This window comes from Acartia tonsa, chromosome 7 (assembly GCF_053477335.1).
Source record: "Acartia tonsa isolate MP-2025a chromosome 7, ASM5347733v1, whole genome shotgun sequence".
Taxonomy (NCBI): domain Eukaryota; kingdom Metazoa; phylum Arthropoda; class Copepoda; order Calanoida; family Acartiidae; genus Acartia; species Acartia tonsa.
The window spans coordinates 49,308,833-49,334,532 of NC_137266.1; the positions used below are offsets into that span (position 1 = coordinate 49,308,833).

Below are 25,700 nucleotides of genomic sequence, written 5' to 3' on the forward strand. Positions count from 1 at the left end.
CATGTCTATCTCTCTATCTATCTAACTACCTGTTTATCAGTATCTAAGGATAATTCTCTAGAATTTAACTGATCCAGATAGTAATTGCTCCACAGATCAAACTGGTCTCGCTGATATGACTTTAACTCTTCCAAAAATGATTTAATATCGTCTTTCATCATAGGCCAGCTACCTAAAATGTTACAAAAATTAAAAGTAATAAATGTAGCTTTTACATTTACTATTTACTATTTAAAATCTATAATATGCTTTGTCTGTCTGTCCGTCAGTCCGAAAGGGTGTGGGATAAAATGTGATTTTCTAAGCTGCTACTTAAAATAGACTGCTGATTTTTGTGAACTTTTTCTTGTAGTAAGAGCATTCAGTAATCAACCAAGTTTTCCGTAGGTTTATGGTCTTTCTCATCCTATCCTTTTTATGATAAATAAACATCTGCTTTACAACTCGTCCTGTTTCCTATCAATAAATCATCATACGCTTTAATCCTAATTTTTGTTGTAATTTTTTGTTGCTTTTTCGTCCCTTACTCAGTTTATAAAAATTATAAATATTATAGAAGAGTAGTTATCTATCACATCGTATTACAGGTAGCTTTTTGCGGATAATAAAATGAAAATTTATTTTGCATTGATTTTATAATCTTTATTTTATCATTCGTGAAAAATTGTCTATAATACAATGCAATGCATAATTTTTCAGCATGGCTCAGAACCAGTTCTAATGCAGCGGATATTAAACGGTTTCGAAGTTAAACTGAAAATGAAATAAAACTTACTTAAATCTGACAGAATTTTCTCTCCAGTATTCATCACATCCTGAAACCTTGCCTCAGAGTGATGCACAAAATAAATGCTAGAAACGGCGGGGGAAAAATCATCTCTAGACCATTTAGGACCTAAAACATATTGGTTGATTATTATAGATAGTTAGGTAAATAAATAGATAGATAGATTGATAAATATAATGAATTATAATAAACATAGTAAAGTGTAGTTTTATTAGCTTTTGTTAAGCACCTTCCAGCAGTAATGTAAGGCATTGTTTTAGTTGATATACTTTGTTTCTATTATATCAGGCTAAATGATTGAAAATTTAAGTCTATCATAGGCTTGACAAAAACTTTTTATATGTATAACGAGTTGAGATTGAAAATCCATAGATGAAAAATATATATTTAGCAAAAAGAGTGGTAAATTGTAATAATGTTAACAGTTTGATTAATATTATTTGGAATTTTTATCACTTGATTATGTTTTGCCATGTTTTTATTTTTTTATTTTGCACTTTGAACTCAACAAAACGTTTGAATATATTTCTTTCAAAGTTTTTCTATGTAACCCACAAACATTGTGAAACTTATCTTTTTCAGTTGAAAACTATATTAAACAGAGATCTAGTATATTCACCACAAAATAATCAAAATAACCACTGGAAGTTGCTAAAAACACTTGCTCTTGTTCGTGCTTTGCTGTTTTGGATCAGTAACAGACATTTTACAATACCTGAAGCTTGAAAAGCCTTTCTTTCATTCTGAACATATTCTGAGATTTTTCCCAACAGATTTTCTCTTTCTGCAATTAGCTCTCTCTGAAAAAGTTATTAGAAGATTTTGTTTATTTTTGTTCAGTTGATTTTATCATCTTAAAAAAGGTAAAATTGTCTGACAATAACAAAAATACATTATTTTAGTTAAAATCACAAATTATTTTTGGATTTTTTTTATAAAAGAAAGAGAATGTCTATCTGTCAGTTTGTCTGTATTGCTGGTTTGTCTCCTTTAAAGTGAAGCTTCTAAAAGTTCACGGGAAGGTTTTAACTATTTTGGGTGAGAGTACCAGTATCTCTCCCCTCCCAAGAGAAATCTCCCATAACACCCCTTCCCTCCTAAAACTTTAATTTATACTTTTCCTTTCTAAAACTAAAGTTAAAGCTGGAAAATCGACTTATCCCCCTTTGCCCCTAGAGGCCTCTATGGGCGTATCAGCTATAAAAAATCATAAATAGCACAGCTTCTCTATACCTGGATACTTGGTCTTCTCATCAGTTCTTGGTAACGTTTAAACTCCTGTAGAAACTGCATTGTGTTGGCATTCATGTTTCTAAACAAAAATGTACATTTCAGTTATTCTTCAATTGTTTGTGTCCTCTTATTGGTTAAAAACTAGAAACTCATGTTTTCATTGGCTGAAAAAGACTTTGTCTTATTATAAAAAATCCCCTTCTGATTGGTTGCTAATGTTAATGGAGATGCGACATCTAAATTTCAAAATTCTTTGAATGTACAGACAAGATTTTTATAGAAATGCTTCGCATCTAGTTCACTTTATTTATACCCTCTATAAATTTTGATTGACAGTTTATAGTAATTATCTCTTGCACTTCAGGGCATAAGACACAGATAATATGGTCAGCCCTCAGGCAGTTTTAATGTATTTTTATGCAATTTCAGGCCTATTATTACCAATATAACACTATATATGGGTAATACTTGCCTATCCATGGTAATCTATGTGTGATTGACTAATGTTATATGCTTATATAAAACATTGTATCTATTGTTAAAGTAATCATGTAACCATTATGTAAAACTAAGCATACCTACAGCCACAGCTACATTTACGTCACAAGTTTAACATACAAACACCTTATTGAACAGACAATGACTAGATCCTGGTAATAAGTTGTCTTTATAAGTTGCACCTCTTAAAATCAGCCAGTTATTTACTAACTCTTGAACTATTAAGTTCTTTCTTCTCTCCTGGCTTAAAGGTAATGATCTTAGTTAATTTAGCATGCATTGTAGTTTAAATTTAGGTTCCTTAGTACTTAGCATGAATTGTGCCTAGGTCTTATGTTAGAGGCCTAACACAATGCACAATTAGATGCTTTGGACTTAAGGCAATCTCCTGTCCTACACTACTTATGTTTATTATCTCCTATCCTGTATCTTTCATACTTAATTGATTCACTTGTAATATAAATACACTTTATAAAACCATCTTCCTTCTTATGTACTTGATATACTTATTTAATACCTATATTTGCGACAACTTTTATTTAATGAAATCTTCCAATTTTTAACATGTACAAAATGCCTGGCCCTCTCGGACGGGGTTCGAACTCGCGACATGCGAATAAGGAAGGAAGACTTCTATATTCAAGCTAATCTTCAATCCAATTTTCAGTACTTAAAATAAACAAGATAGCAAAAAATATATTACTCACGAAACCTCCCTATACTTTTTTATCCTTGAAAATTGTATCACGAAACCTCCGTGTTTTTCTTACCAAACCAAATATTTTTCTCACGAAACCTCCCAACTTTTTAATTTCGAGGTTTCGGTCAAAAAGTACATGGACAAAATTTCCCATATAAAAGATTTAAAATTTAGCAATGTTTCGTATAAATTAAGCTCAAACTGACCTAATATTAATTAAAACTATTTAAAACATTATATCTAATGTACATACACATATAAAAATCCTAAAAACGATATTCTTTTAACAATTTACATCAAAATTAAGTTTTTGTAAAAAAAACTATACTATTATTATAAATCCATCCCACTTCATATGTTCTTCCTTCCCTATTTCCTCCTTATGTCTCCCCCCACCTCCCAAAATGAAATTCACGAAACCTCCGTGATTTTTTTATCTATCTATCTATCTCTCATCGCTAAACTACAAAGGCCATGTGATGCTGGTTCAGTAAACCCCTCCTCCCCCCCCCCACCACTATTGTAATTAATTTCACACATTTATACTGGCGTTCTTGGTATTGTGGTTATCGTACTTGCTTATTAACGGAACCATTGCGTGTTCAAATCTCTGCGATTGATCTATAAATTTTTAACTAAGACTAATTTAAATATTTTTTGTTTAACTTCGATTCAAGTCGGAAGGTTGTCAGTTCGAAACTACCCAAACACTAAATATCATTTTCACTCTCTGATATAATAAGTAATATTTGGTAAAAGTTTACTTATTTACATTGTATTAACAGTCACTTAAAATATCAAAAAGCTATTTTTTAAAATTTGTTTTTCGTAAGTCTTGAACTCGCATCCAAGGTAGACAAGGAAACGAACTGAAAAAAAACATATCAAATCCGGGAATTGAACGCTCGATCATGATAACCAGTCACCCCAACTTTCCCACTGAGCTATGGAAAACACTGAAATATATTTTCAAAATTAGACAATATATAAAAAATTTATGTCTTAATTTTTAAAAATTTGACGCGGCAAGAAATTACACATGATGGGGTGTTGATTCAACAATCAACATGTTTAAAAATTATACCTATTTAATGTCGTCTTTGTAAAAATTATTAGATTAATTTAAATTAAAACAAAAGAGTATTTAAATGTCGGCGGAGCGTTTTTTAGCTCTTATAACAATATTTTTAACAAAAATTTGGTGTAATTTAATATCGGCGTAATAGTTTTAGCTATTATAATAATTTCAATTTCTATCCCCTTAATATTCAGAGATTAATAGTCGGGGATTGGAAAATGGAAGAAAAAGATTAATAGTAGGGTAAAAGACAATTGAAGAAAAATATTAATATTCAAGGAAAGTTCAAGGAAAGAACAATGGAAGAAAAAGAAGGGTTGATTAATCCCCATTATTAATTTTGTTTTGGGTTGTAAAAAGATGACCAATTTTTGTTTGCCATTTATGCGGCTTTTGTGGCATAGGGGTACGTTGTAAGGCTAAGGTCGTGGTTATTATTATGAAAAATATATTTAACATCTTATTATATCCAGTTTTCTATGAATATAAAAATGCACAATCATTTCAGATTAAAGCCAGTGTTATATAATAATAGTTAATAATACGATGCTTTAAATAACTATTATATTACTCGCCCTACCCTCCAAACATACAAACACACAGACAAATATCCTGTTACTTTATAAATTTTTGATTTTTATATCCGTTTAAACGGTCGCTGATGATTGAAAATTACGCAACCTACGAATTTCTTTCTCTCTCTCTCTCTCTCTCTCTCTTTCCTCCTATAATATTAAGTATCCCTCAAAGCTTATAGGTCGCCGGTTCAAAACCCCCCAAGTAACTTATCAAGAATTCCAGTTCTATTGCCCGCATGTATAATAAACTATTAAAGCTATCATCCATATAATAAAGTAACAGAATGTTTATTTGTCTGTCTGTTTGTTTGTGACAAAGGATCTCGCTAACCCCTGAACCCATATGGTTCTCCTTTACAGGGTAGCTTATCATAGGTTCTGGGAAGGTTTCTAACTATTTTGGAAGAGGGTAACACCACCCACCCAAGAGAAATCGTTCTGGAAAAAAATTACCCCCCCCCCCCTCCACACAACAATATCTTTCTTTCTCTTTCTCTCTCTATACAGATAAAAATATTTTTTAAATACCCGAAGAGGTTTCGATCTTAGGTGCTTCAGACTGCTTGGATAAAATATTAACAATAAAACTTATCCACTGAGCTAAAGAGGAAAGCTTTAAAGGTCTGTTAATTTAAACAATTACTATAAAGTATTCTTTAAAATATTTAGGGCCATGGAAGTCGGTTCGAGGCTTGGCGATAATTTTTTTTTTAATTACCTTTTTAAATATATTAAGGGACTTCAAAATTAGTTTTATTTTATTAATTACTGATGTTGTTTACAATGTCATAAAAAGAAATATTCTTTAGAATATTTAGGGCCAAGGAAGTCGGTTCGAGGCTTGGCAACATTTTTTTTTAAATTGCTTTTTTAAAGATTTTAAGTGACTTTTCAAAATAAGTTTTAGTTTTATTTTATTTATTTAATAAATAATTAAATTTTTTTTAAAGGAAATAAAATATGTTTATTCTAACAACAATAATTGAACCACTGATCTTCGTACCCCATTCTCTCATATCATACCACTACGCTATGAAAGAATAGCTATAAGATGCAATACCAATAATGTATTATAAGAGAAGGAAACAATAATTTTCACTAATTTATCTAAACCTGGATGGTACATCCAGGCATTTCTAGTATGATATAGATCGAACATCATAACCAGCCATTTATTCTTGATTTAAAGCAATATAATACTGTGCGTGGGTATTTGATGAACAGCCACGGGTTCAACCAAATTCGTATTATACTTGTGGGAATAAAAGGAAAAGCATTCTTCACTGACAAGCCGACTTTGAGAATGTCTATGTGTATTGCAGTAAAAGTAGGATTTAAGTAGTACTCATAGAAGAGTGATCTCCATATCACAGATTTTGGACAAGCGCCCCATTCGCACAACCATTAATGCTCTGGAAGTGTCTTTCTATTCATTGCCTGAGTTGGTTGGCAATTCTATGTTCTGCCAAGGCTATTATTTTCTTCATACTATCTACCTGTTTACTAGTCTATATATTTTGTTGGTTTCTAAGCTTGCGCTCAATTCTATGCTCTGCAAGGGCTAAGTATTTCTTAACTATCTACCTGCCTATCAATTTATCTATTTATACCTTATTTAGTTTCTAAGCTTGCTTGCAATTTTATGTTCTACTGGGGCTAAGCTTTCCTCACACTATCTACCTGCCTATAAATCTATCTATCTAGACCTAAGTTGGTTTCTAAGCTTGCTGGCAATTCTATGCTCTGCTGGGGCTAAGTATTTCTTATACTATCTACCTGCCTATCAATCTATCTATCTATACCTAAGTTGGTTTCTAAGCTTGCTGGCAATTCTATGCTCTGCTGGGGCTAAGCTTCCCTCATACTGCTTCACAAGAGCCCTATACATAACAAAATTAGCAGGTAGATTAGATTTTCTGGTTTTGCTTTATATATTTTTTATAATTTTAAAATTAGTTAACAAATAGTTTCAATTCTTCATGTTTTTTTTGTATTGTATTGTCCCTTTGTTGAATTTAAATTGTAAATAGAAATTAGTAAAACTAAGTATGTCTGTTTTAAAACTAAAGACGTTAAGAATGGTTCCTAATACTGCTATTTTAGATGTGCGACTTAAATAGACAGAGTAGTGGGAATGCCTTGATCCAAAACATGCGCACTTCCTTACTATGCACAATTAGGAGTTAGGATTCAAATGGTTGTTTGTCTGTTGGATGTTACTTAACCTAATACCTCTGGTTTTTGGACAGAAGAGGAAAGATTTAACTTCCCTTAATTATCCTAGGTTTTAGGACCTAACGTCAAAGTTTCATGGACAGCAGCCTAATTAATAGGTAAGAATGTCTGTCCTTAATACGGAAGCCTGTCAGAACATTGTATTTTTATTTCTTACCTCCAAGTGGGTATATATTGTACAGCGTTAATGTTATCAAATTAAAGTTATAAATAGAATATGCGATATCATATCTCACTTTGTAAGCTTGTATGTATTCAATAAAAAAGCCTGTCAGAAAATATACTTTCTTACCTCCAAGTAGGTTCTGTATATGGATTATATTGTACAGCATTGATGTTATCAAAAACACTGAAACTTTCAGCTGTTCTTAGCTCATCCTAAATTTTTAAAAATCAATATATTTAGATAAAGAAAAATGTGGAAAAAGATGTAAAGGGAAAAAGAAAAAGAGAAAAATCAGAACTTATACTTGATAAAAAAATATAATTTCACATTATATGAAGTAGTAAGGTTTTTTTTTGTATTTAGCTTAAGTGCTGATTCTTTATTTTAGTACTGATTCTTTATTTTAGGAAGCTAACCAAAGCAAAACAATTGTTTTAGGCTTTTTTTGCCACCTCCCTTCCTTATCGATTATAGAGTTACTAGATGATAAGGGAACAGCCGCTAGTATGTTGAAAAACTAATATATAGAGATGCTACTCTTCTTAAAAACCAATTCAATACAGCGAGAGAGAGAGTCGATGGGACAATGGGCTGTTTATTATTCTAGTCCCCAAAGTTTTATATAAGCGTTTTCTTATATTTTGGCTAAACATCTTTGTGGACTCTGTGAATTTTGATTGGTTGACTAATCAAGTTGAGTGTTCAAAAAGTTAAATTTTAATATTTAGAAGGGGTAATTTTTGTGTTCATAATTGGGGATTTACATCAATTTATCGTCCATTGTCTTATCTACTTTATACCTTAATTCCCTACCTGTTCGCTATGAGATAGCAGCTGTGTCAGCTGTTTATGAAGAGTTCTCAGAGATAAAATCTCACAAAACCTCTTTACCTTATACCTGAATTACCTACCTGTTCACTATGAGATAGCAGCTGTGTCAGCTGTTTATGAAGAGTTCTCAGAGATAAAATCTCACGAAACCTCGCTACTTTATACCTTAATTCCCTACCTGTTCACTATGAGATAGCAGCTGTGTCAGCTGTTTATGAAGAGTTCTCAGAGATAAAATCTCACGAAACCTCGCTACTTTATACCTTAATTCCCTAACTGTTCGCTATGAGATAGCAGCTGTGTCAGCTGTTTATGAAGAGTTCTCAGAGATAAAATCTCACGAAACCTCGCTACTTTATACCTTAATTCCCTAACTGTTCGCTATGAGATAGCAGCTGTGTCAGCTGTTTATGAAGAGTTCTCAGAGATAAAATCTCACGAAACCTCGCTACCTTATACCTGAATTCCCTACCTGTTCGCTATGAGATAGCAGCTGTGTCAGCTGTTTATGAAGAGTTCTGAGAGATAAAATCTCACGAAACCTCGCTGCTACAGCTTTAGTATGGCTGGGGGAATATCCTGAGCCCTAAAAAATAAAGGTTGAATTTTTATAACAAATATCCAATCATCTCTTTAATCAGGAAGAGATATTTCACTTTATTATTTATTACACCAGTCCCCAAAGTTTTACAACGTTTTCTTATTTGTTGGCTTGACATCTTTTGGGACTTTTGTTGAATTGGGATTGGCTGGTTCAATAAGTTGAGTATCTAAATGTTTCAACCCCTAATTTTAATCTACTGAAGAGGAAATTTTGTTTATCTTCATTGGGGATGTACATCAATTTATCGGTCATTGTCTTATCCTTTTGGATCCCTGCAAAAAACTACTGACCTGCCATTTGTGATAAGCAAAGTTAATCCAATAAAGACTTGTTAGTTTATCACACATATCTTGCCATTTATCACACAGATTAATACTCTAAAATATAACTCTATTATGTATCTTGATATTTATCACACAGATTAATATTTTGAAATATAACTCTATTGCATATCCTGTCATTTATCACACAGATTATTACTCTAAAATATATCTACTTATCTGTCTATCTATCTATCTTTCCATCCATATATCCATCTATCTATCTATTTATCTATCTATCTATCTATTTATCTAACTATCCATCTATCTATCTATCTACAGTATGACTATTACCTGTGACATAAATAGGTCCACTTCAGAATATTTTCCTCTCCAAATATCTATCTATATATCTATCTATCTATATATCTATCTTTCTATATGTATGCCTAAACCTGTGACATATATAGGTCCACTTCAGAATATTTTCCTCTCCAAATATCTATCTATATATATATCTATCTATCTATATATCATTATCTATCTATCTATATGTATGCCTATACCTGTGACATATATAGGTCCACTTCCGAATATTTTCCTCTCCAAATATCCAACATCCCAACTTTGCTTTGTACATATCTAAAAGTAGGTAAAGATCACAAATTTTGATACATTTTATCAATAGGATAAAATATTTCTACATTTATTTAGAAAAGGAGGGTTCAGATGAATTCAAATTAATAAAAATCCCTTTGTTGCCCTAATAAGTGTGTTACTAAAAAGAATTTTACATATAACAGCTAACATATTAATTTGATGTTCATGTTTCTATAACTTACCCTATTTACAGATTGTAGGATACTTAAAATAAGAAGAGTTTAGAAACATGCATATTAGCCCCATATTTGAATTAAACTAAGAAAACAAAAGAAGAAAATTCTTTCGGGGAAAGTTTTAAATTAAAAGCCGTTTTTTTGTCTGTATCTTACGATTTTTTAACTCTATACCAATTAAGTTCTCCATTTTAAAAATTTAAGTCTTGGGATAGTTTTAAGCTATTTTTAAAAAATTATCTAAGATACTTGGGGATAAGCAACTTATTAAAAATCGTCATAAAGTGACTATTCATATGTTTATTTACCTTGCAATAGAATGTGCTATGACATCCATAAGATGTGTCATCCTTGTTTGAGGGAAAACATAATCGTCAAGCTTCCATAGATCATCCAAAACATTGTAGCTTGTCTCCAAGACATCCTTTACATTGCAGTAACAAGATAAAATAAATTTTAGAAGCATATCTCATATAGTAGCCAAGTAAAAGTCTTTATGGACAACCGGAATCAATGCCCATAGACAAGGGAATCATCACAAAAATAGTAGCTAGAAATTTAAGGTTCTGTACAAACGTTTCTGGCAAACAGATGGAAGGAGTGGTATTCAAGCTAAAGTAGTTTGAATTTTTTTTGAATTTTTTGGAATTAAATTATATTCCACCTCCCCTAAAATTTACCAGAGGCACTCACAAAAACTTTGGAGCGGGAAAAAAACCTCTGAAACCCCTTCAATATTATTATAAATAAATACCTCAACATCTAGGATTTGAAGAGAATCAAGATTCTCGAAATCCTTGGCCAATGGCTGCAATGTGGTAGAAAAACTTGAGGCCTTTTCCCTAAATATAGAAAAATGTTATATGTATCAAACGCTTGCTTTATATCTAAAATCAGATTTCGACAAATTCAAATGAATCTATATGCACTGAAACGAAGCTATTAATGTAAAACATTTATTTCATTTTTTTTGCAATTAATAATATTAAAATCACCTTTCTTCTCGTTTATTAGAGGTTTTTGCAACATCTGTCCAATACTAAAAATACAAAATATTTTAAAGTTTAAAATAAAAGATTTTAAATTTAATGTTGCTTTAAATATTAACATCTTGTGCACTTTTAATACTGAATCAATTTTCAGCTGAAATAATTTCTATAATTATTTGTGCCAATACCTTATTTAAACTTTACTATACATTAGATTCATATTTCAATGAAAATTATTGACTTTGTTGGGTTAAGTATCATTTTTTTCAATAGTAAAAGATATTTTACCTGATATTCATCGACAGGAGTCAAAATATTGGACATGGAATCCAAGTTACCACCTTCTTCATCATTCTAAATTAACAATAATTTTATTCAGATTTGAAAGATTTCATTTTTTAATTAGAGGATTTTCTCAAAGAAAAAATTAATAACACAGTTTTTTTTATTGATGAAAATATTTTGAATGTTATTATAAAGAGAGAGGGTAGTGGCGACAGAGGAACACATACCGTTGAAATAAGACTAAAACCTGCTCATTAAAGCCGAATAATACCATAAAACTAGAACTTTTATGATTTGTCTAATTTGTTTTTATTGACAGTTGACTTGGAATAAGGAAAAATACAGTAATGATTCTCAAATTTCGATAAGCTAGTCCAGCTAGATTGATTTTTTTCTTCACAACTCAAGAACCAAATAGAATTCAGCTTGAAATTATCTTACCTTCACTAAAGAAGGATCTTGCCGACGTAATATAGAACCCAACCCTTTCTCTAATTCTGTCATTAAACCCTAAAATTAAAATTTGCTATTAAGGCATCTGTAGAATAGATAAAAATGTTTTGCAGTATGGCTTCGAAACCGATTAATATCCACTGGATTAGAATCAGTTCTCAGACATCATCTATAGACAATTTTCCAAGAATAATAAAATTAAATTCATTAGTCGAGGGCTTCGGTTTCAATTTTATAATTTTGAATCTCTGCTTAATGCTGTCTATAATACGATGCGATAAATAAATATTTAAGAATTTTTATAAATAATAACAAAAATGTTAAAACTGCTTTGTTTGATTTTATTATATTCAGAGTTCCAATCTTTAACAAATATACTAATTTATTTTTATCAACCTGAAGTTTAGGATCAAAATCAGAGCTCCAACGAGGATCTTTTAGTAGGAGTGGAGTATAAACCTAAAATAATATTTATAGTTTAAGATTTAATGTTATAATATCTTAGGACGTTTATAAGCTATTTTCCTGTACCCCACCTAGAGGCTAGGGGTGAAGTAAGCTGGTCCGGATTTTTATTCTTTTCATATAAGCTTCATATATATTAAGGGGGGCGGGGGGAGATAAGTAATTTTCCTATCCTCCCCGTCCTTTCTAAAAGGATATATAGGGTTGAATGAAGCTGGTCCAAATAGGTTGTACTTTTTAGATAGTCTTTATGAAGTTATTTAATGACTTCCCCTGCCTTTCCTTAGAGGCTAGTGGTGATGTAACTAGTCTACTAAAAAACTAAACAATCAAATAAAAATTTACCTTCTGTAGAACATGATAGAGAGCAGAAACAGGAGAGTCTAACATCGATGAAACATATACATCCCTTAATAAAAGATTTGTAGATTAATTAAAAAACAATTCATATGGAAGCTTTCATCTGTTCTGCCAAAACGCAGCAATACATTATTTTTTTATTAGAGAACCGGTTATAATCCAGCGGATATTAACGGTTTCGAAGCCGTACTGGAAAAGCTTTGCCTAATATTATACCTGTGCAAGTTATCTGGTGTTATTACATCTGGCCGCTTCTTGAAGAAAATCAAAACCTGAAGAAAAAAAATAATATATGTCATCTTATACTACAGCAAAAAAGTAAAACATCAGCGTGTTTTAAACGGACTTTCTGGTAAATAGTTGCTACGCTTCCTAAATATTACCTAGTTGTTATAGGAATCATGTAAAGTTTGAATTCTAACCTGTTTAAATCAACGAAAAAAACAAACTGCCCTTGATGGACGGACGAACGGACCTAATCTAATTATAGAAAAGCTTCGCTTTTAAAAGATACATTAAATATAGTTTATTATTATGATTTTAGTTAAGTGCTGTATTATTTTTAGATTGTAAACTTATAAATTTTATCATTATGACAGAGTGAAGCTATCCGTCAATAAACGTCAGACTAGCGACATTCTTTAATTATATAAAATATTATTACCTTATCATCGCTTTGACCAGGAAGGGGCAGGTTATCCGTATGAATCATTATCTAAAAAAGATTTAACATTGGTTTCCTTCAAAGTGTCTAGTCGAGCACAGAACTCCATTCCCCTTATTTTGAAAAAAATATGGGAGGGGTGGGGTGAGGAGTAGTTCTTTGTGTGTTTTTAGTGTTTTTAACGTTATGATAGGTTGGGGAAGAGAAAAAAATATTATAAAAGGAGAAAGGTGGATCTTGTGCTTGCTGGGCACTTTGAGGGAAAGTAATTGTAATTTTTTTATGTTAAATTTTTGACTAGCTATGTACCAAATAATACTTTTTATTATAACATTATAGAAGTTAGCATAATAAATTTGTCAAAAGAAAGAAATAAAGATTGCATAAACTGACTTTAGTTCTGTTAGTTAATAACACATTTTGTATGTATATTACATGCACAGTTAAATTGAAATGGAAGCTTAAATAAATAAATTCCCTTGATTAGTTAGAAATTATTTTATTGTCTGTAAGATGGATACTAATGTTTGAAAGATTTAATTTAGATATTTTCTCTAAAGAAGTTGTATCAACTTTTTTTTTTATAGCTAGCCGGTTCTTTTAGTAAGTAGTAGATGTAAAATTTTTCATAGAATTCAAATATGCAATCGGTTTTTTTGTAGACCTCTTATTTTTTAAGTAATTTAAGTTTTTTAAAAAAATAATTAAGTCGGTTTTAAGGTACTAAAACGCAACAAAATAAAAGAAGAAAATGGTCAGTAAGAACAAAAATAGTAAGATCTTTAATTTGACACCTTACTTTTAAAATTCTGTTGAGTAATTATTGAAAAAATCTATTTTTTTAACCTCGGTATAATAAAAACTTTAGACCTAAATATTTTCTCAAACAGACATAAAAAACATGGGTTCATATATACCATTAGAATCAGAAAAATATTACGAATCCATTGTAAGCAAAATTGAAAAAAATTAAAAAATTAAAAAATTACAGAAATGGCCAATTATTTTTTTTGTTCAGACAACACTATTGTTTTCCCTTTTTTACCCCCTCTTTACCCCCTCTTTACCCCCTTCCCATTTTTATACTCAATTGAAGAATTAAGACGCTGCCTGTACAACATAATATGATATTTTCATATAATTCCTTTTATTGTAGTTTATATACTATATTGTAAACTTTTTTTTTCAATTTTGCTTACAATGGATTCGTAATATTTTTCTGATTCTAATGGTATATATGAACCCATATTTTTTTATTTGTGAAATAATAAAATTAAGTTCAAAGTTTTTATTCTCGTGGGTTTAAAAAAATCGATTTTTTCAATAATTACCTGACAGAATTGAAAAAGTAAGGTGTCAAATTAAAGATCTTACTATTTTTGTTCATAATGACCATTTTCTTTCTTTTTTTTGTTGCATTTTAGTACCTTAAAATCGACTTAATTTTTTTTTTTTTAAACTTAAATTACTTAAAAAATAAGAGGTCTACAAAAAAACCGATTGCATATCTGAATTCTATGAAAAATTTTACATCTACTACTTACTAAAAGAACCGGCTAGCTATAAAAAAAATAGTTGATACACCTTCTTTGAAAATGAAGACTTGATGTACATTAATAAACGTTCAGTAAGATTTTTTAGTTATTATAAATCTTATATTCTTTTATTGCTACATTATCGGCTACGCCCTTAGAGGCCTCTATGGATACTTCTTGAGGGTAGGGTGGTAAATCAGCCCTCAACTGTAAATTTTAGTTTTGAAAAGAAAAAGTAAAAAAAGACTGGAAGGGAATTTCTTTTGGAAGGATCGATTTACCCTCCCCCGAATAGTTATAAACCATCTCTGTAACTATGCGAAGTTTCGCTGTCAAGGAGAATCATATCACTTCAGTGGTTAGTGAGATCCTTCGATGCAGACAGGCAGAAATACAAACATCCTGTTACTTTTTTGTAAAGATACATGTTTTTTCTTGCTTTAGAGTTTAACAATAGAGGGTTAAATAAATGTACGTCCCAACCCCTAGGACCCTGTACCGACTTTCAATCGGGTCTTTGAAAATCAACCAATGGCGTCGGGAATATTAACACAGCAAAATAGCAACAAAACAGTAGAAAGCAATTTACTAGCAGACGAAAAAGGTCCCCAACGGAGGGATTCAGGTAGTTGTCTGTAGATTTATTTTTGTTTCCACTAAAAATTAACTGTGTGTGTAAAAAACTGCATCTTACTCTTACCTGTCAGGGATTTCAAGGGATAAGACAATGGTCGATAAATTAATGTGTATCTCCAATTTTAATACACAAAATTACCCATTCTGTATATTACAATTATTGGTTGAAACGTTTGGACACTCATCTTAATGGACCAACATTCAATAAAAGTTACCAAGGTTGTTAAGCAAACGAATGAGAAAACACTATTATGAAACTTTGGGGACTATTGTAATAAACAGCCCATTGTCCCCTCCCTCCCTGATATTACCTGTCCATTACTCTTAGTTTCCAATGTAGCTGTCAGCACCAGACAGTTTCCTACAAATCAAATCACAGTATCAATAAATAGATTTTTTACAATCATTTTTACAACTTTTTAAAAAAACCTATTCCAATAAAGGATATAGAATATACGTAAATATTATGATAAGGGAAAATTTTTCGTCAATTTAGGTTGCTAAAACGGATATCGTCTATTGCAAAAATAGTTAAAAACCATCCTTGGACCTATAAGAATCTTCACTGTAAAGGAGAACTATATAGGTTTAGCGGTTACCGAGATCCTTCGTTACATACAAAAAGGCTTACTACTTTATTAATAGGAAATGAAAATCTGGTACAACATCCAACAGACCGATTGTGTTCTACAAATTAAATCACAAGCCGGTGGTCAATAAATTGTCACGTTTTTACAACTTTTACAAAGCTTGTTCCATAAATATGTAGATCTAATGGATATAAAATATAAATGGATATATTATTATTGACAGGGGAAAAATTAATGTACACCCCCAGAATGACGAACATTAGTATGAACATTTTTAACACTGCAGGTTTGGAAAGCGCAAAAAAGATTTAATCAGTTTTAAATGAGATATCACGTTTGTAAAACTTTGAGGACCAGTATAATTTACAATCCAACGTTGCTTCCTCCATAAAAATGATGATCTGTTTTTAGAAAATTTAAAACAAAATATCTAGTTAAAAAAATTTGATTTCAAATAAAAATGTCACTCTGAATGATTTATTCACAATACTTTACAGCAAGTTACTTTAAAGGTAATAAAATTTAATAATTCTACCATTATCAAGAAAGTTGTTAACTTTGTCATCATATTGAAGATTTAGCAATCTAGGATCATTAGAACTCAATTCAAAAATGACGTCAACTGGCCAATTAAAATGTATACTGGCCTGCCATTGGTAATTTAGTCTGTGTATTTGCCAATCATTAGTCATCTGTGTTGTATGACGTCATTTTTTATTGGCACTATAAAGGGCTTCGAAAAAACACGTACATGTAAATAGATTTTTTATTATTACCGTCATCCAGAAAGTTGTTAACTTTGTCATCATATTGAAGATTCAGCAAGCTAGGATCATTAGAGCTCAAGCCAAAATAATCTCCAGTCTAAAATTGAAAAAATCAAGTTGTTAAAAATTAATATTAAACGCGTATTATATCTGATTTACCAGCGCCTACCGCCCCAGAGGCCTCTAGGAGCGCTCTAGAGAAAGAGAGGGGAAAATTCAGCACTAAACTTTCAAAAAGGAAAACGCAGAAAGACATCCTATCACTTTTATACAAGGATTAATATTAATGTAACATATTTTAAACAGAATTGTTAAGCGGCTGAACGTGATATTGATTGTAACCCTACAAATCACCTGGAATAGCCATTACTCAATAATGAAAAAATATTTTTCGCGTGTTTTTCTGCTTACACTTCAGATTATTTTTGTGGCAGTTCTTTAAAAAAATCCACAACATGTTATCTGAAAGTATACAATACCTGTTGAAGGAAAAACTGTTTCCTAACATCTACATTGACGGCACCAGCGTACTGTGGCGTATTGTTTACCGCACCGGCGTACTCGTTGATCAAATCATCCGCCGTTTCCTCGTCTATCGCTGCTTCGTCAGGCATTTTGAATAAAACTTCTGATAATTAAGAATAAATATACATAAAAATGACGTCATACAATACAAATGACCAAATATATGCCAATAAACAGACTAAATTTACCAATGGCAGGCCAGTATATACATTTTAATTGACCAAAGGTTTGCCAGTTTAACGTCATTTTTTATACGCACTATAAAAAGCTTCAATAACAACATTAACAAAAGTGAAGCTCTTAATTGAACAGATACATAAATCAATTACAAACATTTGGGCTACAATTATGAAAAAGGTACTTTCGTTTATGATCTAATTTGTTTATAATATCAAAAAACAAAAAAAATGTATATAGGCTGCGCTCCAAACGATGTGATCCAAAATATTCAAACAGTGTGACTTAAAATAGATGTTGACGTACAGATATTTTGGCTACACTTAAAGAGTAGCCTTACTTCATAAATTTTAATAAATTGTCTAAAACTACTACTCCCTCACGTACAGACGTGACGTACTGACGTTTAGTTTTTAAATAATAATAAGTTCACTTTAAATAAATATGATAGTTATTTATCGCATTGGATTCAAGACTTGTTTTAATCTTGTCTGTAATACGATACTATACATGATTTTTCGGTATGGCTGAGAACCGGTTCTAATCCAGCGAATATTAATTGGTTACGAAGCCATACTGGGATCACTGTTGTATATCACTGTAAAACCAATAAAGGAATTGAAGAATTTGAAAAGAAGTTATTTATCGCAACGTATTATAGACAGCTTTCTGCGGAATTTAAATAAAAATCTAAAAGATTAAAAGCATTTTTGTTAGCACTGAAGGTCTGAAGCCGTAAACTATCAAAACTGGTATTAATTTTATGATTTTTATTTTAATATGGAAATATGGAAAATTGTCTAAAATACGATACTATACATGATTTTTCAGTATGGCTTACAACCGGTTCTAATCCAGCGGATATTAATTGGTTTTTGGAGTCATACTGAGAATAAATATAAAAATAATGTATATCACTGTAAAACCAACGAAGGAATTTGAAATGAAATATTATTTTATTCTTCTTCTACCTGTGTTGTGTTGTCCGATAATTTGGAGAAAGCCATTATGGTTTGTAGAGAACAAGGGATATAAAGGGATAGGACAAAAAATGATAAATAAATCTTTTCACATATTAACATGTAAATGATTCTTTAATTTATTGTTGGTAGGTTCTTGTAATATTGAAAGAAAGAAAGGGTTGTAAAATAATCTAATCATCATTCTTATATTTTTCCCTGATTAAATTTAAAGAATGTTTATTTCATTATTAGACTAAAAGAAAGCCTTTGATATAAATACCTACTACCATATCTACTCCTTTAGTTAATCAAATAAAGTAGAAAGTTATTTTGTCTGTAGCTTAAGATTTAAATAGCTGCTGAACTGATTGAGATCTACATTTAAGGGAAGCTTCACATAAGTCTCAGGATTGTTTTAGGTTTTTTTTATAGTTTATAATAATTTAAAAATATCATTGCCAGGAACATGACAACGTTCGTTAAATGATTATTTTCTTTATTCTATGTGGTTAAACTCGGCCTTTGGTAGCTGATAAATATAAGATTAAAGTATATATTTTATTATCAGACTAAACTTTCCCTTTAAAATAGTAACTTTTTGTTATAATAAAAGAAAGCTAATAATAATAATAATTAATACTAGCGGCAAGGTCCTTAACATCTAGGAACTCTGTCTTCTAATAGGTAAGAAGTATTTAAACAATAGCCTAAACCCATCCTAAAATAAAATAGCCTAAAACCATTCTGGGACCTATTAGAATCTTCCATAAAAGAATAACTAAATCAGTTGTGTTTTTATTGAAATTTCATGCTTCAGACAAAAAAAATGCTTACTACTTTCTATAAAAAGATTTAAAGTCTTTTAATTAATTTTTTAGCAATTTAACTGATTGTGTTAATTAAAGCATAATTCTTATTTTTCATGCAAAAAAATAAAACAAATTATACATTGTAATTTCAACTCCTTTAAATCCATAACTGCTTTCTACAAAATTGTATCCCTAGCCGGCTTAATCAAAATGGTCTGTTAATACGTAAACATGTCGTACGTATTTATGAGAAAGCTGTTTTTGACATGAGACAATTCTCCCCTTTTCTTTCCTGCTGATACCATTGGCATTATCCTAAATTCAAGGATGACAACATCCATAAAAGCGAAGCACTGAAACGGTAGGACAAACGGACATTAACACTTAAATAGTGTCAGAACTGATTAATCTGAATATAATTGTTTAAAAGTCGAGAAAAAAAATTGTAAGTAAATCTGATGAAAAACTGTTTAAATACAGGATACTGTTTCAGGACATACTTACATTTTTAGAACTAGATTACAGAGATGATTCGCTTATAACAATGTACTTTGTTGTCCTAGGAATCAGCATTCCAAAAATCAGACCAATCAGGTAATTTTATCACATAAAAATTTGATGTTAAAAAAGTTAAAAATCAATACGTTTAAAATGGACGTACGGACATTCTTGTAATGATTATAGAGTTGCTACGCTTTCTAAATCGTACCTAACTACTAAAGGAATCACCATGCAATGGTTGAAATCGATAGGACAATTCTAACATGCCTAAATTGATTTTAAAAAGCTATCCGTCTGTGACGAACGTACGGACGGACGGACGAACGTACGGACCGACCCTAATTATAGAAAAGCTTCGTTTTTAAAAAGTTTAAAAAGTCATCTTGCTATTTTTATCCTTATTTCTCAAGGAAGAAATTAGGCAATGCAAAATAAAATTTATGTACATACCCCAATGACCATAAACAAAATTATTTAACAAACACAAAAGAAAAGGAAAAGTAGTAAATAACTTTAATTTTAATTTATAATTTTTTTTTGGCTATTGATGTAAATATGTGCTCTTAAGGACGTCCAAGCTTTTAACAACTATTTGATAACTAACCTATACAATACCCAAACTCCAATATACATGTAATATTTATTATTACTGAAAAATCATGTATTGCATTGATTGCTGAAAAAACCAATTAACGACAAACATGTTTTAAGGTTTCTAGCTATATCGAACATTAGGTGTAAACAAAATAAAGTGATTTAATAAATAATAAAAAATATAAATAATTGGCTATATTAGAAAATTGTAATAATTCTCAAATAAATAAGGATGACAACATCCATAAGTAGCGAAGCACAAAAATCGTGAGGTAATACGAAAAGTAAAAAGAAAGAGTATTCTTTAAAATCAAGAATAGATTTATTGGAGTTAATAAACACAAAACCTTATTTTATTTAATGGTCAAAGTAAATTACTTTCTGGATGCTCAGAACAATAGGAAAATTTTTCATGATACTGTCATCTTAAAAAAGTTTGAAAATCGGACCCAAAACACCAAAAACATTAAGAAATATGTAAAAATGTAAAAATAGCCAAAAACTTGCTAAAAGGCAGTCCAACCTTTATAGGTGTTTCATTACACGACGGGAAATTTAATTTAGATATCCATAACAAGATTTTTTTGAAAATCGGACCATAAACACCAAAGTTATGGTGAAAAATGTGAAAAATACAAAAATAGCCTAAAACCTGCTAAAAACAGTCCGCCTGCCATGGATGTGTTAAAGTTATTTATGCTCCTGATTGATGGGAATGTTGTCAAAAAGTTTCAGCCTTCTATTTGTCATAGGAGCCGAGAAAATCACGTTTCCTCCACTTTTTCTCTAACGGACATTTCGAATTATAAAGTAGCTTTGCTACTAATAATGGCAGATTCTAATTATTTTTACATATAGGCATATCAACATTGAATTAATTATTTAAATCTTCTAATTGTGCAGTTTATTAATTTCTCCTCTCCACACATACATAGCTAGTTCAGATATCTATCTATTACCAGGGATCTAAAGGGATAAGACAATGACCGTTAAATTGATGTACATTCCAATGATCATTAAGAAAATTACCCCTTTTGTAGTTTATAATTAAAGGTTGAAACGTTTGTACACTCAACTTAATAAACCAACTAATAAAATTTAATAAAAGTCCCCAACGATGGTAAGCCAACAAATAAGAAACCCTTGTTATAACACTTTGGGGACTAGTGTAAAAAACAGTCCAATTAATGGCCCCTCCCTCCCTGATCTATTACCCTAGGGGTTCCTAGCTAAGGTAAATTTAATGCCATAAGAAAGTCTGAATTAGTCAAATAATAGACGCATTATTAGTAGAAAACAAACCAAGGTTTCAATTGGGTTTAGACGCAATATTAATAGAAAAAAACCAAGGTTTAAATTGTAGTGACTGAAGAATTAAAACATTCCTATAAGTAGCTGTTGTTTTAATTTGTTGATTCATTTAGTTGGCTGTCCAAACGTTTCAACCACTAATGTTCATCTACAGAAAGGGTTATTTTGTTTGTCATTGGGGATTTACATCGATTTATCAGCCATTGTCTTATCCCTTTAGATCCCTGGGAAAAGCGACCTCTCTAAAAGCACACATATGAGAGGTCTATAACAAATAAGTGGCAAGAAGTTAAACAAACTCCATTTTGGTCAGTTCAACTTAGACATGGCTATGGGGTGTATTAAAATATTCAACTTCCCGAATCAGAACACCAGAGAGAGAGACAGGGGACAATGGGCTATTTAATGCACTAGTTCCCAAGGTTTTATAATAACGTTTTCTTATTCGTTATTATTATTTTCATCTTTGGGGACTTTACTGACTTTTGAATGATTGGTTGGTTAATTAAGTTGAATGTTCGAACGTATCAACCACTAATTTTAATCTACACCATGGGTAATTTTATGTGTCAACATTGGGTATATACATCATTTTGTTTGCCTTTGTCTTATCCCTTTAGATCCCTACGTTAATGCAGCAAAACTTTATTTACATTTATATGAAATTATTTTTGGTTCACCCTTAATTTTTGGGTTTATTCTGGCGGAATATGTTTGCTAGCCTACTGAGTTATTCAGACGCGAGTGAGCGTAAGATATTTGTCCGTGCCGCCTTTCACTCCCCTCTGTAATATGGTCTAGATAGTTTACCTGCGACTGTAGCGTAACATCGTGCATCCGTAGTGCATTCGCACGTTGTCGGGAAGATGCTAGGTTCAAATCTCGGCCCGAAATCGCGTCATAACATAAGCCATTAAAATGGTTCCGGGTACTATGTCAGGCTGGTGACATAAATAGTTTGAGTAGAAGAAATGGCTTGTCCTATAAACAGGCGCAACCCTTTACAATGCACATTTAGGACTTCTCAAACAAAGGACGTACGATCAAAGGGTTGGCTGTCTGTTGGATGTTACTTAACCTAATATCCACCAGTGGGTGTAAGAGAATTGCATACCATTACAAGCAATAATCACTTGAAATCGAAGGATAACCCCGGCCTAATTAGGTAATGGATAATAATATGGTCAAGATAGCTAAATCAATATGGTTCTCCTTTACAATGTAGCTTCACATAGGTCCAGGGAAGATTCAAAACTTTTTGGGGGGGGAGGGTACAACACCTTCTAATATATAGATTTCCTGGATGCCAGGGGCGCGTTAAATACGTTAAAATAGTACCTCATATTGTTAAATATACCAATTAAGAGTCAAAGGGTTGGTTTTCTGTTGAGTGTTGTAGCACCAAATAATCTTGAGTCTCTTTACAAGCATAGATCTAATGGGATGAGACAATGGCCGATAAATTTATGAACATCCCCAATAATGATTTTGAAAATTACCACTTCTGTAGATTAAAATTAGTGGGTGAAAAGTTTGGACACTGAACTTAATGAACCAACCAATCAAAATTCAAAATAGTCCCCAAAGAAAAAAAATATTTCAAAACTTTGGGGACACGTGTAATAAACAGCCCAATGTCCCCTCCCTCCCTGCTCTTTACAAGTCTTAACATAAATCAAGGAGTTGTGTGATATTATGAAGTTGGACACTCACACACACACACACATACACACACACACACACACATGCACACACCAAGGCATATTTACAGGTGGATATAGAAAGGGCCTGAATAAAATTTTCCGTCAACCTACCGGCGGGCGGTTTGTGGCTAGGGGATGGGCGTCTATTTAGGGATGCTCAGAGGAACAAAAATAGACGGGTGTGGAGGGAGGGTGTAGAGGGGATATTATGTGTATCCTAATCATCTATCTATCTATTAATGTAAAACTACTTAAAAGTGGATGTTTTACTCCGTGTAATCTGTTTAACATTGAATTTTGACTTGACTCTTATTATACAACAAGAAAAGCGTAGTAGTGATCAGAGCTTTGATAAAGAAACTTGAAAATCATACCGTTAAAACAACTTTTTAAAACCATTTTGTACTATTATATACATACAGTGAAAAATATTTCAAAACTTGATTTCAATTTATTATCTAATAATTGTATCTTTAATTTAAATAGTTGCCTTGAAAGGTTGTAGCTGTTTGGTGCTAAAATTATTACCTAATTATCCAATGTAATGTATTTTTTTTATTTGGGGTTAGAATTATGTTGCATTAAAAAAATATAAAAATAGTTGTTTATCGCATTGTATTATGGACAGTTTTCCGCGAATATTAAAATGAATAATTACTAGATAGATCAGTTTTGTTATCTACAAGGGGCCAAAGGTCCGGGCTAATGAACCTGGTATTAATATTGTGATTTTTATTTTGATATTCGTGTAAAATATTCTGTAATACGATGCTATATTTGATTTTCATTATGGCTGAAAACCGGTTCCAATTCAGCGTATATTAATCAGTTTCAAAGCCATACTGGAAAGCTTTTTACTATCTATTAGTATCGAAGCTATTAAATGTCCTTTTTTATTTGGATTTACAAAGAAATATAATTTTCTCATATTATTATAAAGATAGACGTCTATGTGTTTTAAAAGATTGTATAGACCAATGGACATTCTTTAAATTGGTGGTCTCTAAAAATCCTTGTGAATTTCTATAGAGAAATTGTGTTTTTCAATGCTTCTTTTAAAACTATCTTGCTTGGTTTTCTCATAAAATTTTCATGACTATTTACTCTATAACTAACGTTGTCTGTCTGCTAGTCTATATCTTTTAAACATAATGAAAATGCATTCCCCTTGCTTTTTATGTATGTTGTCATCCTTGTTAAAAGATTCAAAATTAGTCATAAAGGAACACGATAACAAAATTGATATTAATTATTTTGATAAAACTAATACATCTCTTTTTATTATTTTCTTTCCATTTGCCTATTAAGATTTTTCTGTGCTTCATAAGATCTCAAAAGTCAATTTTTTAGACTGATTTAAGAAAACTTTACACTGGTTCCTATGTGGGTTGAGTCTCAGGGATCTTAAGGGATAAGACAATGACCGATTGATGTACATCTTTAATGATGACACACAAAATAACCCTGGCTGTAGATTAAAATTCGTGGTTAAAACGTTTTATGACCCAACTTTATAAACCAACTAATCAAAATTCATTAAAAGTCTCCAAAATTGTTAAGCCAACGAATAAGAAAACGTTAATGTAAAACATAGGGTGCTGGTTAAAACAGCCCAATATCCCTTCTCTCTCTAGTTGAGTCTAGCCACTGGCAAATAATTAAATCCTGAAAAGGTAAAGAAATTTCGGACTTTTTATACCTACAAAGTTGTAAAGCTACTATTTATTTTAAATTTTTAAAGAAAACGTATTTTTTTCGGCTGCTACTTAAGATAAACGGCTGATATGCTTTATAAGTTACTGTAACCAATGATCTTTGAAAAAATACCCATCTGTAGATTATGAATATTGGTTGAAAAGTTTGGACTCTGTTAATTTGTACCAACCAAAACTTTGGGTACCAGTGTAATTTACAGTCTTATATCCCCCCTCTTCTCTCTTATTTATCCAGAATATTTATTTATATCAATGCTAAAAACCACTCAAATAAGATGTTTATGAAACCCTTAAACCAGAAATAGCTAGATATTCTGACTTCTATGAATTTGTTGTAAATGAAAACAAACTATCTAGCAACAAGAATACATCCGCAAGTTTTTGTATATTCTATGTAATACTAGCGGGTAAGCCCCTAGAGGTGTTTAGTGGCGGGATGGGGGGGGGGGGGGGTTGAAGTTAAATCGACCCATTTTTTTAATTTTAAAAAGAAAAATCTTAAAAAAATATTTTTTTTTGGTTATAAACCTTCCCAGGACCTATAAAAAGCTACATTGTAAAGGAGAACCATATAAGGTTCAGTGGATAGAGAGTTAAAAAGATAATTGGCTTTTTAAATTAATGAACTCTGCTCTTATAATTGTTAATCTTATTAGGTATTTTCTTTTCTTGATACAAATTGCACTTAAATAAAATACCCTGTTGATTACCAATATACCCCCTCGCGTACTTTATTCAGGTTAGGTTAGGTTGTATTGTGTACTGGGAAGCCCCTCAGGGTTATAGCCCTTCCAAAGATTAGACATTTAAACAAAATTACCCTTATTTTCAATTCATTTAAAAAACAAGTGTA

At 31.2% G+C, this 25,700-nt stretch overlaps 1 protein-coding gene across 1 annotated transcript in view; it reads right to left on the bottom strand.

Annotated features, from left to right (window-relative positions):
- btv (dynein cytoplasmic heavy chain beethoven) overlaps positions 1-17,174 on the bottom strand; it is a 71,317-nt gene extending 54,143 nt beyond the window's left edge. Inside the window, 22 exon segments of the mRNA XM_080167178.1 lie at positions 30-172; positions 776-895; positions 1,503-1,587; positions 2,021-2,099; positions 6,677-6,754; positions 7,402-7,487; positions 8,089-8,158; positions 8,649-8,692; positions 9,001-9,087; positions 9,537-9,612; positions 10,115-10,230; positions 10,561-10,648; positions 10,802-10,845; positions 11,084-11,149; positions 11,522-11,590; positions 11,930-11,992; positions 12,344-12,407; positions 12,575-12,630; positions 13,023-13,073; positions 15,505-15,554; positions 16,560-16,647; positions 17,030-17,174. Coding sequence (XP_080023304.1) covers positions 30-172; positions 776-895; positions 1,503-1,587; positions 2,021-2,099; positions 6,677-6,754; positions 7,402-7,487; positions 8,089-8,158; positions 8,649-8,692; positions 9,001-9,087; positions 9,537-9,612; positions 10,115-10,230; positions 10,561-10,648; positions 10,802-10,845; positions 11,084-11,149; positions 11,522-11,590; positions 11,930-11,992; positions 12,344-12,407; positions 12,575-12,630; positions 13,023-13,073; positions 15,505-15,554; positions 16,560-16,647; positions 17,030-17,164 — 1,758 coding nt within the window. The 5' untranslated portion in view covers positions 17,165-17,174.
- Positions 17,175-25,700: the final 8,526 nt, after the last annotated feature.